This window comes from Amphiura filiformis, chromosome 6, assembly GCF_039555335.1.
Source record: "Amphiura filiformis chromosome 6, Afil_fr2py, whole genome shotgun sequence".
NCBI classification, from domain to species: domain Eukaryota; kingdom Metazoa; phylum Echinodermata; class Ophiuroidea; order Amphilepidida; family Amphiuridae; genus Amphiura; species Amphiura filiformis.
This window is the reverse complement of record NC_092633.1, coordinates 53,691,871-53,709,179: the sequence shown is the minus strand read 5'-3', so window position 1 is coordinate 53,709,179 and position 17,309 is coordinate 53,691,871. Positions and strand designations below refer to the sequence as shown.

At 37.1% G+C, this 17,309-nt stretch overlaps 1 protein-coding gene across 1 annotated transcript; it reads left to right on the top strand.

Moving 5' to 3' along the window:
* Positions 1-48: 48 nt before the first annotated feature.
* LOC140155615 (uncharacterized) lies at positions 49-14,129 on the top strand. The gene is made up of 7 exons (XM_072178528.1): positions 49-139; positions 4,959-5,027; positions 8,300-8,407; positions 8,864-8,980; positions 9,641-9,726; positions 10,434-10,607; positions 13,793-14,129. The coding sequence occupies exons 2-7, from the start codon at positions 4,967-4,969 to the stop codon at positions 13,994-13,996; spliced, it is 750 nt and encodes a 249-aa protein (XP_072034629.1). The 5' UTR covers positions 49-139; positions 4,959-4,966; the 3' UTR covers positions 13,997-14,129.
* Positions 14,130-17,309: the final 3,180 nt, after the last annotated feature.

The following is a 17,309-nucleotide window of genomic DNA, read 5'->3' as shown; positions in this document are numbered from 1 at the left end:
TTAAGATAATTGTATATTTTCAAATAATACGACGTTAAAATATCTCGAACGAGGTTATGTACTAATCAGGGAGACACTGCGGATTTTGACAGAACCGAAGATTTAATAAATTTATTATATAATTGGTTTTGTCAATTGGGTAAGTAAATCACCTTTAGCATCGTAAGGTTTAGTTATCCATGTCATAGCAGGTCCAATATGGGCTTGATTGCTGTTCGAGTTTGATCACAAATTGATTACAATGGAAGGGCTATTCCTTGGATTTGGGAGTAGATGAATTCAGCATTCATGTGTATAGGATGTCGGTGTCAACAAAAGATATTTAATTGACGACATACAAGGGAAATGTGAACTGTTCTGGTTTTGAGGGGATAACTTTGTGATTCAAGTGGTTATTTTGCTTTAAAGTATACATGTTAAAGATTTTAAAAACTACACAGATAAGAATCGAGACACGTTTTTATTTTACAAAGTCCAAATTGAAAATACAGAGCCAGCAGAGGTACACAACTGAACAAGTCACAAGACAAGCATGACAAGTCGCAAGTGGGGCTGGGCTGGTAGTTCCAGTTGGTATGAGCCGGTGATGCGATGATGGCATATAATATGAAAGACAGATGTTAAAAAAGACTAGTTCGAGTCGTGATTGGTTGCCGACCTGTGCAGTATTTTCTACTTTAAAGTTGTCAGAATTTCGGACTCAAAATCAAAATAATTAAGTAATTCTTGGCCAAACTGGAACACTGTGAACGCTTAGTGGCTCCGCGATAAACACACACACGAATATAGCGCGGTACAGAAGAAAGTATACACGCCCTTTACACTGCGTACACGCTTAGTCGTAGTACACTACATGGACGCAACGCGCATGTTTCAGTTTGGCCAAGAATTACTTAATTTGATTATTTAGGCCCTTTACAATTGATTCTTAGTTTCCTGTTTCCCGCCAGCGTTCGAAATAGGGCCGGTCAGCCGCCATTGGCCTGTAACTTTTTGGCCTGGCCGGTAACTTTTCTGACTGGCATCTAGTTGCCGGCCCGGCTGGCCGGGTAACTTTTTAAGATCAAGCCCGCTGGCCTGTAACTTTTGAGGCATATTTCTAACACTGTTTCCGCCTGCGGCCCAAAGTAGAGAATTGCAAAATATTTAATTATTTTATTTATATTTTGGATTTTCTCTTTTAAAGTTACTTTTAATGACTTGCATATTGCTACTTTCTGACTTTGATCATATCAACTATAATGATGAATAAACAAAGAACATAACTGTACCATTACTTATATAAAATCAAACAAAGTTGTAATTGTAAAATAATTAAATGCATGTTCCTTGTCAAAACAGGTTGATGTAGGTTGCACCACTTGTTTTAAAATAAAGAAAATAATAGATAATTAATAATTAATAATTAAAAGTCGCCTCATCCCTTGTTTTCAACTATGAAACGGGAAACTAAGAATCAATTGTGAAGGGCCTTATAGTCTTTTTTATGGCGATCCTGACTTTTGAGTTTGACCACCCTCGCTATAGGCCTATATGGACTAAATTTTTACTTTTGCATCATTCAAGGTTTTACATCATGGTTAAAAAGTTGCCAAACACTTTGGAGTCAAGGTTTAATGCATAAATGTATTGGAAGGAGCATTCAAGGAGGGCAGGGCTCAGGCTTCCCGTTAGTGTGCGTCATTGCGTCCAGACGCGTATTTTACAAATTTGGACGCAAGTTCACATGGCTAATCAAGTATTTTGCGTCCATGTCACATGCATGTGGACGCAGACAAAACTTCGAAATTTAATCATTAATTGATGATAAAAATAACAAATTGTTTTATTTTTACGGTAATAAAAGCCCCAAAATTTTGACCAACCTGCTAAGAATTGAAGTAAATTCTGCAATATTTGTAAATGCAACGTCAGGAACTCGTGCACTTTTTGCATGCTTTCCGTCATGCGATCGCTGTTTGATGAGGAAAGTCCCAATTGATGCAATTGTTTGTTTACAAAGCATGCTGAACTGACGACGCATGGTTAATGTTTATTTAGTTATTTATCACAACCTGACAATATTCAGTTTTTAATATTTTAAGTTTATTTTTTCATAAATAATCTACGTTTCATTTATTAGTATTATTGTTACGATGAATAAAAGCAATTTTAAAGACAAAATCCAAATGATACCCTTTTTTTGTATTATTTGTGGCAGCGCGTGTTTTAGCTTTTATAGCATCAACAACACATGGATCAAGTAAAAGTAAAACCCGGAAGTAAAAGTACAAAATTTGCTAAAGATTGACAGACTTTATGATGTTTTTGCAGCTGTTTCTGACCATGTTTCGGACAAAAACTGATGCAGAACTGAGAAAATTATCATTGCGACTGGAGGTGGAATATCACGGCGAAAATTTTATTTTAACAATCAACATTTGATGAGGTAGACCCGGGGTACGTGTGTTAGCAACGAGGGGTTGCCGTTGCGTTCCCGCTATGATTGATCGGGAATTTCAGATGGACGCACAAAATCTGTCTGGACCCAAGTTTTTTCAATCTTGTCAGCAAACTTGCGTCACACATGACGCACATTTTAAAACCCTTAACGGGAACCCTGACAGGGCTACTATAAATGAGGGAAATTATGGGGTAAAAAACAAACAGGTTGTATTTTTGTTAAGGTGGAACTACACCCCTTGATAAATTTGTGACTATTTTTGCATTTTTCTCAAAAAATAATGAAACACTGGTAATAAAAGTTATGTATATTATAGGGGCAAGGAATCCAGTTACTGCACTGGAATTTCAGTGACTCAAGACAAGTAGTTATTGATTTATTGATCAAATATTGGTTTTCCCTCATTTTTGACTGTAACTCCACATTTGTTGTCTGTGCTGAAATAAAATTTTCAGTGCAGTAGTTGTAGTCCTTGCCCCTATAATATACATATCTTACTTGTCACCAACAGCGCTCGAAATTTTGGTTGTCCGCCGTCCGGGACAACTAAAAAGTCGCCGGACAACCAAAAATATTGATTCGGTTGTCCGCCGGACAACCATAAATCTAGCCAAAAGTCACATTTGTAGGCCTACGGACAACCAAAAACTTCGACAGACAACCAGAAATTGTAATCTGGTTGTCCGTGGGACAACCATTTATTTTTCCTAAATTCGAACACTGGTCACCAATGCGCTATAATTTTTGAGAAAAATCCAAAAATAGGCACAAAATTGGCCAGGGGTGTAGTACCACCTTAACTTTGTATACTATCCCTGTGGTTTTGGATTTTTACTTGTGCAGTAACAGTATACACCATTCTGGTTTACATATTGCATTAGTTTTTATCTTGTCTTTGTCTTGTTCCCCACACCAAGTTGTATACCTGGCTCGAATATTTCTATTTTTATATATTCTAGGTATCCTCTTGTATCATCCTTTGATCCTTGGTGTGTTTTGAACCTCGTCCGTTGGAGGCAATACTTTGTAAAAAAACAAGATCAAAACAACTTTTTGAATGACCATTTTTTTTCTAGGGAGTTTTTGTCTGGAAAAATAATTTTAAAATAATCGTAAAAGCAAAGAAACATACCTTCAAATTAGCATCACTTTCGTCGCATGAAAAGATGATCATATGAGTGAAAAATTGCAGAAATTTTGAGAAATATAGAAATTTTCTCAGAAAAATACATTACGGTACGGTACATCGGGTTTTTTGAAAAATTCGCCATCTTGAATAAATGCAGAATTGCACCACGCAGTAAAAAGATGTCAAACGCACTTGCAAATGCATTTGCTGCCGTAAATGTTTGGAGTTGGTATCACCGGTTTTGCACCAAGCTCTTTTATGTCAAAAAAAGCTATAAAAACATGAATTTTGGAACAAAATAAGGCTAATGGAACTTGATTGTTAGTTTCCTATTGACCGCCTCGCATCACCTTTTCAATTTGACTAAAACTTTCATTATTTTTATAAAAAAGTCAATTATCTGAAAATTGAGATGGAAATAAACAAAATTGAAACTCTCAAAATGTCTGACATCCCCTGCTGATCATAATCAGCAGTTTTTCTTTGTTGCAGGGGCAGAGGATGTGGTAAATAATGGAAATTTACGGATTACCTCATCATGTTTCTAGTGATTACAAAAATTGCAAATTTCTTTTCATTTTAATAAAAACAAATTCAAAATGTCTGTAATGATGATTTAAGCATTAATACCTGTTTTGAAATGGTCTTTCATCAACAATATATACTTTGGTACTGGTGGGGTACCTAAATTTGGAGAAAGCTGTTCATAAAATCACTGATTTTGTTGACATAATGGATATGAAAAGAGACCGAATAATGAATAATGAAATAGCGACCTCGTCCTTTTTTTCAAACATCTAATCGGAAACTAATAATCGAGTTCCATTGGCCTAAAGCTTGTTTGAAAACAAGTTTAACCTTGTTGAGAAAGTTTGATAAAATAGCAATTTTAACCATAGCTAAGGTGGTCTTTCATTATACATATGTAGCAGTACTTCCAAGTGATCTCTGGACTATCATAATGTTCATAATGATCGTCAAGTTCTTGAATGGATCTGTTTGACTGTGCAAATCAAATTACATTGTATGCATATCAGTTGATGATGTCAAAGCAACATTTTGTCTTTTTTTTTTTTTGTGAGACTTGTGGGTCGAGTACTCAAGTCGAGTTGAAATAGAAATACAATAGAAAAAAATGTGGCCATGTAAATCACAGTCTACACTGATGGCTGGCTACATTGTAAGTCATTAAAATAGGCTGTAGATGTTAAAAAATATACACAACTTCAGAGGTATACAATGTATAATACAACATTGGAAAATCATTAGACCACACACAGATTGAATGTTTGAAAATATTGGATCAGACATAAAACTTTTCACAATTCATGAAAGTTTCATTAGACATGTTTTGTGTGTATTATTCTTGTTTTTCTTTTGTAACAGGTAATAAAATGTATGGCCTGGGACAATCCCCTCCCATGCTGCCCATACCCCATCCAGCAGCTGTACCAGGTAATCATGGTCATACATCTATCATCCTCTTCATCAACAAAAACATTTTATTTTGTGGGCTTCATTAATTCACTGATCATCAACGTACAGTATACATAAAATAAATTTCCTAATTCGTAATAGACTTCCGGGTACACGGTGGTGATCATCGAGTACTGGAAGAGGCAAAGTCTCTACAGGTCCCTTCTCTGTGCTTGATTGATGACCAATGGGTCGAACATCTTGTCATAATTGTTGATATAATGATAACCAATCACCATGATTGTTTATCAATTGTGCATTCACACTTGTATACGCTCAATACACAACACAAAACTGTGATCAATTAAGAAATTTAGCTTACTACTAGTATATTAATATGTACAATCATGCAGTACTATATTCTTTTGTTAGATAATGAGAAAACATAATTTTTCAAAATTTCATGTCCCAAATTTGTAAAGATCTTCCCAAAAAGTTGTTATAAAAATTCAAATCTATAGTCTGTACATCTACCCAGAGTCACCAGCACTAGCTTTTAAGTTCAGCATGTGCTGCGTTGGCTTAGCGTGGTTTCTTGCGTGTACATATGCGGCAAGTTGATCGCGTGTGTAAAAGTATGTACATGCACTAAGTAAACTCTAAGCTAACGCAGAACACGCTGAACTTCAAAGCTAGTGCCGGTGACACGAGGTAGACTTTAATAGGCCTAGGCATGCATAGCATACCAACCTGGTGGTGTCATTTACCGGTATATAAACACCTTTAGTATTATAGTTGTTTCCTAGGGCATTTTGTAAAGAGAGGAACCCTGATTAGTGAACCATTGAATGAAAATACATGCACCTCTAGACCCTAATGTTTTAAAAACATGCCAAATTCATATGAAACTCAGGTTCATAAATGTATCTGCACACAGATATCTTGTTTTGTAAGATAGGTGTTTTACAAAAGCTTAGTTTTTCGTGGGCCCTCCTGACCAGCCTGTAAGTGCCAGGGCCCAATCTAAGTGTGAATGTCCCATACTCACTAATTACTCATCATTTGGTCTTAGTAGTCTCAAGCCCCAAACTTGGTACTCATCAGATAGCCGTGGGTGCCCTTGACTTCATTAAATCCACTGGTAGTCTCCACAGGCAGGTAACCTTGAAAGTTCTTCATGATTGTTTCAACCCCAGCAGCAGATCATATGAAAGTATGAAGCAACATACAATGTCTTTTTGCTGATCATCCAAAAGTATACATCGTAATAATCCAAGCCCAAACTTGACAGCAGCTACACCGAGGGCACTTCCATGATCCACTAGTACTATAGCCAAAATATTTAATTCTCGATCATGAGAGCCAACTTGGGTACGCACAGTTAGTTGCGCCGAGCGTATTTTACGCAAAGACCGGCGCGCTACGGGCGCAAACACAGCTTTTGAGAATTGACCAATCACACGGTCGCTGCTAGGCAAGGTCAAGCAGGACGCTGACGCAGAAGGTACACCCTCTCATGATCGAGAATTTGTTATTTTGGCTATAGTCTTGTAGTCTTATGAATGCATGTTTGAACACCTCTTCCTCACCATATATAACAGCTTAAGTTCAACCCAGGGTCCAGCTGGACTGTAATGCTGGCCTTTTTCAATTACTAGTAGTATTAGACTTCTACATTGTAGCTCAGAGAAGCCACTTTTCAGGAAATTTCCTGATTTCAGGAAATTTAAAGACAATTTACCGGTTTCAGGAAATTTTTGCTCTACCCTTCCTGTGCAAAAGAATAAGAAAAGGTGCATTTTCAGGATTTTTCCATATTTTTCAGGACATTTTGACAACACCAAGTGGTATCTCTGGTCACTAGCTTAAAATATACATTTTATATAATTTTCAAATTTGCCATTTTACATTCCACATGACATCTTGGTAGAGAATTCACCAATCAGGGATTGTCCTCGAAAAACATGCCCTGTTTCAGCAATGTGAAATTAGTACATGTAGATGATTGTACATGTACATGTTGATGATCATTGAATTATGTGCAAGTATTTTATTGTCTCACTAACATGGTGTTAGAATGCTAGGGAAATTTACATAGAGCTGATTGTGGCAAATATAATAGCAATTCCTAGTACCATGGTACTGGTAGTCAACTGCATATATAATGTAGTTCATTGAATATAAAAGGAAAATGCTATCTCATTGAACAGCAGAACTCATTTCATTAGAGTACTGTGCCAGTGTTGAAGTGAAGTAAATTTTGTTGGTTATTGGTTGATTCAGATCTTAAATGACAAACAAAATGATTAGCAAATGTAGCAAAACATACTGTATGCCAAATTTGGTTTTTAATGCACTAGGACCATATTGTTAATGGCTGCAATTGTGATGGCAATTTTAGAAGTGCAAAATAGCAAATACAGTAGTGTTTGATTGCTACTAATGACTCTATGTATATTTCCCTTTTTACATATGATGTGACAATAACAAACCTGTGTTTAATTAAATATTCTGAAAATGATTTCCCTGGATGCTAAAAAAGTTACGTTTGTTTAGATTTAGAGAATTCAAAAAAATACTCTGTTTTTGATGAAGAAAGGAGAGATTGCCATGCATGCAACTGATCTTTGGAAGCTGTGGAGTGTCTGGCATGTTAAGTTGTCCCTGTGTTCAAATTAAATGAGGCTATGGTATTCAGCAAGGTCCTTCTGCAGTCTTCTGATTTGGTTTTGTGTATAGCATCAACACAGAAGTGGGGTTCGGATTGGCTAATTCAATCACATCATCAGCACCTCATTCGCTGCACAAACTGTGTAGCTCAGTTCTTTTTACACCATAATCGGGAAGGGTGGAAGGTCGGAAGGTCAGTGCTGAGGGACCTTGCTGAATACTATAGTATGAATTTCGTTCAGTATCATTTGGTTGTACGGTACTGATAAAGAAATGTAAAAATCTTCCTTCCAAATTGGTGCTTATTATCAGTAACTGGCAACAGTGCACAAGTACTTTATGTTTGGTGAACGAGAGGGGAAACGGGAAGAGATTCAAGAGACAGTGAGTGAGAGGGATCCGGAGTGAATGTGTTTGGTGTGATTCCAGGGTTGTAGCTACATCCCACCACTCGCTTTTGAGAATACCACACTAAACAGTCATTTCAGCCCTCCACTCAAATCAAGAGACAGTGAGAAAGAGGGATGTGTTTGGTGTGATTCCAGGGTTGTAGCTACTACAGCGGGCGGTCATGTTAGTCATGTGATACATACATGTAGTTCCTCCTTTTTATGTACATGTTCTGCCTTGTCTCTTTTCAGGCGGCCCAATGAATCCATCCTACCCAACAAACTCACTTCCAGGTTATCCAGCCGGAACAGCTCCAACAGGGGAGCAGGGCTATTCTAGTGCAATGACGGCGAGTCAAGGTATGTAACACAGTACAAATGTACTCGGGTAGCGACGGTCCGCTATGCCTGAGGACCGCTATCTCTAAGGTTTTGCTATCTCTAAGGTTCACTATCACTAACATGTAAATCTAATGGGAATAAAATGTTCGCTATTTTTAATACAGAAAAGGGTTCACCTACCTAAAAATGGTCTGCTACTTCCAAGTTCGACTTTTTGTGCTCTAAGAAGTTGATGTATTGATAAGATAGATAAAGTGAATAACCAGTTACATTATATTCATTTTCCCGGTCATTTTCTTGCAATATTGTGTATGTGTAATAGTATGTTTAAGTTAGGCTATATATTGTTTTTAAATTTTTTGTTCCATAGGTTTTATGTTTTGTAAAGCGCCCAGAGGCTATTTGCGTTGGGCGCTATATTAAATCTCTCATTATTATTATTATTATTATTATTCAATCCTATTGTAAATTTAGCGGCAGCCTATGCTAGCAATGCTACCAGTCCAAGAGGGACACCTCCTACCATTGGCTTCAGCCCAAGCGTGTATCAACAAAATGCAGCAGCAGCAGCAGCTTATGGATATGGAGCACGTAAGTTCAATCATACAAATCCTATTTATGTCTGTTGGGGATTTTAAGATGTGTAACCAGATCAACAGCTTATCCCCCCCCCCCTCCAACACTTATCATATTAAATTGATGATTTGGGCATTAGAAGAAAGCTCATATTTTTCTATATCCCAGTGAAATGTTAAGCCTGAAGATTTTTTCTTTCATACAGGCCTCAACACCAAATATGAATAAATCTGGGAGGGCGGGTTAGTGTATTGGTCTTCTCACTCGCTTCTCACCACTGTGGCCCGGGTTCAATTCCCCGCGGTGCCACATGTGAGTTTGGTTGCCGATCCATGCTCGTCCTCGCAGGTTTTTCTCCGGGTGCTCCGGTTTTCCTCCTCCTCGGACCTCTTCCCATATCACTGTCCCATCATATCTGGAGGCATCCCTTGAATTTAGTAGCCTCTGAGCACTATTGGGTTTAGCCTGGCTTAGGCCGAATGTTATAAATAAATAAATATCTGAACACCCACCTTTAATAATCAACCTGCTTGTCTTTTGTTATAAGACATTTTGTTATATAACATCACAAGAGTAGTCCATTTGTCTCATTTGACTCTTTTTTATCTATTACATTTGGTGTTTGTCAAAGCTACATTCTTACAACTGTTGCATTTACTTTGTCATTGTTTACAGCAACATACCACTCGAGTTCTAGTTACCCATATTCTGCAGCGTTGTCTAGTGCCAGTTCACAGTCTCCCTATACCGGGTACAGTCAGGTAAGTAATCGTCATTATCCAGTACTCTCAACGTTAAGTGTTTAATGTCATGCTTTTCATGGTAAACTTCAAAACAGCAAATTTAGAAGTCTGCAAATGTTTTGTCCCATCAGTTTAAATGTGTGACTATTTGGAACATCAAAGGAATCAAATCACAAAACTAATTAGCACAGGCTATGTAAATTAGGCCTAATTGGGATGGGTACAAAATTCATGTAATGTTTTAGGTCATAAGAACCCCAGACAAAGTAGATCTCTGGCTGCCAATCCCTGACTATGGCATCAGGTAAAGCCTGATTCATGGTGATTTTGACAGGCTGCCAGGAAGTTACTATGCGTGGAGAAAAAGTAGCCTCTCCGCACTTCTGCCTAGTTAGTGCTCAATTGGAAACCATGATGATGCCGACACTAATGTTTTGTGGTACAAATGATTGTATTTGTTTACTGTATAGTGCAATTTCTTAATGAAAAAGGGCATTCAATTCTCTCATGATAGCTTCCTCTGGTGAAGCTGTTAACAATGTGTGAAATGTTGACCACAAACCCCAAATGTGAGGATTATGTTACTGATGACAGGAGTAGTATTTCTGTGGCCAAAGGTATCATTTTCCCCCACTATAGACACATCAACTGTCAATTTTGGGGCTTTCCTGGTCATATTTTGCATACTTTAAATGTCAATAATCGTTTTTGTTTGATCATTGCAGACTGCTGTTCCTACTTCTTTAAGTTACCAACAGGCTGCTGCAGTGCAGCAAGCACAACAAGCAGGTATGATGACACCCATGATGATGCAAGGGGTTCCAAGGACTGTCTATGTCACAGATACAAGGGTAAGTCCAGCATTGCATGGACACCCACAAGCACAAGGTATACGAAAGGTAAGTAAGGAGCTACCTCAATAGCTACAAGACCTGGGCAGGTGATATCTACTACAGATGGCAACCGCTCAACTTGATTGATTCATACTAATATTTAGGTCTCCGATTTTAATTGTTGAGACCTTATGGTATCATAGTCTGTATGTCCATCTATCTCTGAACAGGGGTGGATCCAGGATTTGACTTATCGGGGCTGAATAGGCTGATTTTGCAAGACTTGCCAGGGCTGGTGCCCCCTCCCACCAATCTTTGGATTCACCATTGGCGAATTGCATCTGTCCATCAATCAAATCATGGGTGCCTCCCTGATAAAAAAAGAAAAGTGCCCCTCTGACAACAAATGAAAAAGAAAATTGGGAAGAAAAAGAAAAGGGGAAAAGAGGCTGTTTCTTAACAACAGAATCCACCCCAATCATTGCCTAATAAAGCCCTTTTTTGGGAACTCAAAGACTTACATGTGCAGTCGCCAAAAAATGGTATATGTATTATAGCTCAACGATAATGCCGTGTCAAAATGATGCAACAAAAAAAATTTTTGTCTTTGCTCCCCAAAATTTTTATTTTGTCTCCCCTCCCCGACTAAAGCTGGCTACGCCCCTGGTGGTACAATCCATTTTGTAGCAAATCAGTCAGGACATTTTCATTCTATTTCATAGTGGATCGCGGTGACAGTATCGTATGTGTCAACAGCCTATTCCACGATCCGTCACATCTGTTTAAAAAAAAGGGCCCAAGGCTAGAGTTTGATGTGCTCACTTCACTCACACCTTTTCAGTTTTTTTTTTTTATTTCAACAGCTTCTTACATCCTTGTGCACTTGGTTTTAACCAGAATAGAGGTCAAAGGTCATTCAGGGTCACTTGGGTCATTGTGTGTAGAGTATTTCAGGGGAAGAAAGTTGACACTTTATCAACAGGGATGCATAGTAAATAGTATTGTAATAAATGGTATTGTAAAAACAGTATAATAAATACATGTTTTCAGGTCAAAGGTCATTAAGAGTTATTGAATACTTGTGAGAATATCTGATTTGCATCCCCAGTTTTAAAACTTGTTTCCATCAGGCATTTTAACTGCAGAAACTCTGATGTTGATCACATACATGATTAAACTTTCACAAATCGGATGACTGACATTGTGACTGCTGTTACAGTTTTCTTTATTTCTTCTTCTCACTTCATCAGACATCTGGCTACTTCATGCATTCCACCTAAATCATCATCTTCTCTAATTAGTACAACATGTCAACTTCTCACAGGAAAATCATCTGGACATTCAGCTTCAATGCCTGTCACATTTGTTTACTGTTTTATCAATAATTTGAATTGCCCATTCTATACACATCAGGTGTCAACATGACACAAGCATACAACATCAGTCATACCCACCTTTAAGGTCAATGACATATCATCAGCCCGCTACAATAATTGCATACATCATTTTTTGTAATTTTGAGAACAAAGTACAAAATATGATTCAAGCATGCATTTAAACATATTTATTCACCAATCTTTGCTCAAGAACAAATAATGTAATAAGACAAAAAACAGAGATTAATCAGAATCAATTTAGTGGTTACATACAATGTAACTGATGCATGTTTGAACCATATTTTGTACTTATTTCTCAAAATTACAAAAACTGACTTGGGCAATTATTGCAGCAGGTGATGATATTCAAGGACAAATACAATGCTTTTATGAGTGTGCATTGAATACACAGTCATAAATACCCATACAAGTACATAAACTGTCCAGATAAGACTCTTACGCTGGTTGATAGCTAAGAGTCTTGTCTCAAGTTTGCACATAATACCCAAAGATGCTCTGGAATCTTCAGTTAATACTAGTGTCTGACTGATCAGGTCAAGCCGATTAATTCCCTCTTTGATCGGCAAATCCGATCAGCAATTACCAATTCCCCAATTGTAAACAATGGCTGAATGGACAGTTACTAAATTTCACCCGTATGTTGGAAGGGTACTAGTACGCAAATAAGTATCACCATTGAGCATTAAAAACAGGCCTCGAAATAAGGGGAGCCCAAGGGCCCTCGGCCCCCAAAAATCAGTGAGGGCCCGCAAAAGATACTTCCGGTGGGCCCAAATGGCCCGCAAAATTTGTGGCAATTTTTATCACTTACGGTAGTAAGCTTACTGCAGTATCAGTGACCCAAATTCGGGCCCATAAAAATTTGTTAGGGCCCTCAAACATTTAAGGTCAAGGGCCCAAATGGCCCTCAGAAATTCTGGCTTATTTTGAGGCCTGATTAAAAACTCCTGTATTCATTTAAAATACTTAATTTGACCAAGATTATTTTAAGTTCAGTTTTCCTTTTCCCCCTGATGTCCAAGTCCATCGAATCAATCGATCACCCCATCCATGAGTTTTGCACACGGCACGTAGCTCGCAAAAGCACATGTTTTATACTTTGCCCATGACACAAATCACACAATGAAAAATGTTGACTCGCTGTGTAAGTTGAATCACGGTATGATAATAGGTTTATAGCCTACAAAGCATGTTCTTTCCCTAAATTTCTCTTGATTGAACTAGTCTAGTTTTCATTTACCAATAAATGAATAAAGCTTCAACAATTACTTTCATGATACTGGGTGATTGGTGCATTACATCGGCAGATGAAAGAAAAATCGGCTGATGCCGATCACCACCGATAAGCTAATAATCGGCCCGATTTGGAAACTACCAATCTGGTCGGTCAGACACTAGTTAATACTGCTGTCACACTGCTCAGTTACATTTCCTTTGTAATTAATTCCTAGATTCCTTCATTAGCGTCTATCCGTTTTACAACATGATCGATGGGATTAATGAATTAACTGGTGTTCCTCTTATGCTATCATATTCATAAGTGGTTATAAACAAAATAATTCTTACATTAAAATCTTACACATTGAATATTCTAACAGTTATCGTGCAATAATGTAAGCACACATAGCATGTGGTATCAGAGGGCATCGGAAGTGATGCAACATTTAATAATAAGTAGCATCACTTCCGAAATACGGCATGACATGTCCCCTCTAACAAATACACATATGCACACAAAGTGCAACACTGAGTCGCATTCATTTGTGTCATGTTCACCATGTTGACTCAAATGTTTTGTGACAAATCAAGATGCCCAGGTTGTACTGAATTAAAAATTGTTGATTTGCCTTTCAGCCCACAATCTCTACATCAGCCGGTCTCATGAGTACATCTCCTCATGCAGCTGCAGCAGCAGCAGCAGCCCAAGCTGCATACTACCAGCAGCCCGGGTGGCAGCAACAACAAGCAGCAGTAGTAGCACAACAGCAACAGCAAGCAGCAGCAGCCCAACAACCGCACAGATCCTATAACCCAAATCCCTACGCTCCTCACTGGTAAGGTCTGTGCTGCTGATGAAAATTTACCTCTGATAGCTGATATTCGATATGTTTGTAAATGGGATGAAACTCTAGACGGACATCATTTTATGTCTAAACATGTATTTGCAATGACTATGGTAACTGTGAGAGAACACACATATTTTTTGAAAATACAACTGTCTTATACATTCAGTATGCTGAATCAGCAGAATTTTGCATTCTCATATAATAAACATATTACAGTTGTATTTTCTTATAATCAGTAGAATAGTAGTCTCATGGTTTGATATTGGTGATGCTTCGACAACCATTCGCCTAGATAGCAAAAAATCAAGGTATTTTCTATTAGTATTTCTTTCATTTGAAGGTGTCCAAGCCATCCAATATCTATCTCATGATGATAATCTGACATTAAGCAACGGTAGAGTGACTCCAGTACCAAATGAGTCTTTGTTTGTTTTTTTAACTAAAAGAATGAAGGAAAAAAGCAATGCATTTGATGTTGATCATCTTGCAATCAATCCCATAGTGTCTGTGTAAAAGCAGACATCCAATATCTGTTATCTGTATGTATAGTAGGTGATCAATGAGAGAAAGAGAGCTAGCTAACAGGCTGGTGTGTGTTAGCAAAACTGTTTCCGGCTCAGCCAGCACCAAGGTTGGCAAAAAGTGTAGGCTGAGAGAGGAGAAAAAAAATTAAAGTAATGTACCTAGCTTGTAAATCCAGAATAGAGAGAATAAACTACGAACCGTAAGCAAAGCATCGCTTCTGGTTTTAAAATAACACAAACAATTTTAAAAAAAATTAACAATCACCACATACACACATTTACACACAATAACAACACAATTTATACATAAATGCCAAAACTATGAAAAAAAAAATGGAAAAAAATTGTGACATAAAAAATGTGTATGTGAGATATAAATGAGTGTTGTTGTTGTTGTTTTGGGTTTTTTTCCAAAAAAAAAAAAGAGGTAGAATATCTTTCATGGTATGCATGTCGAGGCCAGAACAAGTATGCGTAAGTTCCCCAATATTTTGGTGTTATGTGCACAGGCGAGTGTATAGTGTAATTTAATACCAACCACAAGAAGTTCTAAATGACAAAGTAGAACATATTTAATTAATCCTACTTTTAACAGTAGTTTTTGTGTTTACCCTGTATCCAAACAAAAAAATCATGATTTAGAATGAATGCGTAATAATAACCTGTGTCTTTGAACGCCATTTTCTCACTTCAACTTTTTACATTCTGTTAAAACGAAAGGATTATATCTAAAGATGACCTAAACAATAACTGAAGTGTTGTTTATTGTTGTGAAAACTTGGAAGCCTTGTGGCTCTACCATGGTAATGATCTTCTATAATAGTTGTAAAGAAAGCACTGTGGTTGTTTTTTAACAAAGAATTTTGCTTAAAGATTTTACACGAGTTATTTTTGATAAACTTTTATTGAGCAAAGCTAAATCGGGAATGGAGATGTATTGATTTCATGCTTTTGTGTGTAAGAGGGCATTATTTGCTGGAAGTAGTTGTATGTATTAAACCAAGAAAGTGACAGGCCAAGCCAAGCTCAAAGCTTTGAATGTAAGTCCCCAGTAAACACAAAAATGTTTTTAAAACGTTATAAACATGTTTTGCTTTGGTCAAAACGTTTTAGTAACATTAAATGTGAGGTTATATAAAGGTCATGAAACATTTTATATGAAAAAACACAACAAGAACATTTTTAAAATGATGTCAAAACATTTTTTGGCAAACATTTTTTTCAAAATATTTTGTCTACTCTTTAATTACATTATGTTAGTATGTTTTGCAGCAAGTTTTCAACCATGGTTTTGAATGTTATTAAACATTTTATGCCCTTTATAATAACCTGAAATTTAAACGTTTTCTGTAAAACGTTATGTGTTTGCTGGGAGGGCATTTGCTGGAGGTTGTTGTATGTATTGAACCAAGAAAGTGATAGGCCAAACCAAGCTCAAAGCTTTGAATGTAAGAGTCATCTTATCAGATGGAATTAATGTACTCAATTTGTTAGAAGCAGTGCGAATGATAAAGGGTTCTTACTGAAATTCTGGACACAGAACAGAGCCAGGAATGCTCCTGCAAGGACACCTGCCTGTGTGTTAACTATGGATTGGGTAATCACCAAGGATTAATGCATGCCATGAAAAACAAAATTGTCAATGCCAGCAAAGTGGTTACGTAACTCCATGGTAACTGGATCACACACTCTTTGGAAAGATGGTACATGCAGTAGACTTTTGCAGCGTACATTTTGACAATGGTTCAGGGATGAAAAGCGTGATCTGATTGACACTGATAAATGGTTACTTGTAACACTTCGCTGGTAAATTCCTGACACTTTCCTGTGTAATGACATTTCAGTAAGAGCTCTAAATAGACTTCTGAATTACAGTTCAATATCAAGTGCTGTCTTTTTGTTTTCTAACAACTCACTCTAATCATGGTATAACTTAGCAATTAGCTACTGAGAAATGGTATGTATTGCAGAAGCTACAGTTTAGGCAGCATTTATTAGAGACTGTTTAATGCTCACAATTTGATATAAGTTTTGCATAAAGCTTTCCATGTGTCAATCAAGTTCATCCATTAATTCCTATTATATAGCTTTGTAAATTGATATATTCAGTAAGACAATCACACACATATAGGAATTATATCTTGAAGAATTCAACATTCTGTCATAATAATAACCGATTCTGTGCTTCATATTTAAAACGTCTTAATCAAGGTTTGTATAAGTAAGCTGTCGGTATTCAAGTTTGTATTATTTATTTATTTATTTAGTAGACCACATGCAGTCTAATGTTTGCAACAAGTAAAGGTGCTGTCCTTTTATATGCCGAAGCAACAAGTTAAGATTTTTTTGTTTTCTGTTTGGAATGGGCGACTTTAAACTGGTATTCATATACAGACCAACCTCACATATCTGGACCTCTGTTAAACGGATATTTCAGTTATCCGGACAAATAATCTTCATTTTAGCTCTACAATATTTAGCATTCGAATGTAACTGCTCTACATGACAGGTTTTGTTTCACTTCTGCCTATTTACAAGGGTCGCTCCTAAACACCCACCTGCACACCAGTCAGAGAACAACTTCACTATCAGGCAAATATGGTTTTGAAGTACCCACCAGTCTTGCAGGTACCAATTTTAAGTCAATGATTGCGGTAAAAGCAATGTTGAGCCGATGATTTGTAGTTTGGCTGATAAGGTGGTTTAAAGAGTTCTTAAGCAGGCCTTTATTATAACACCTGTGTTCATGCATATGATTTAAATAACCATGTTGTGACATTT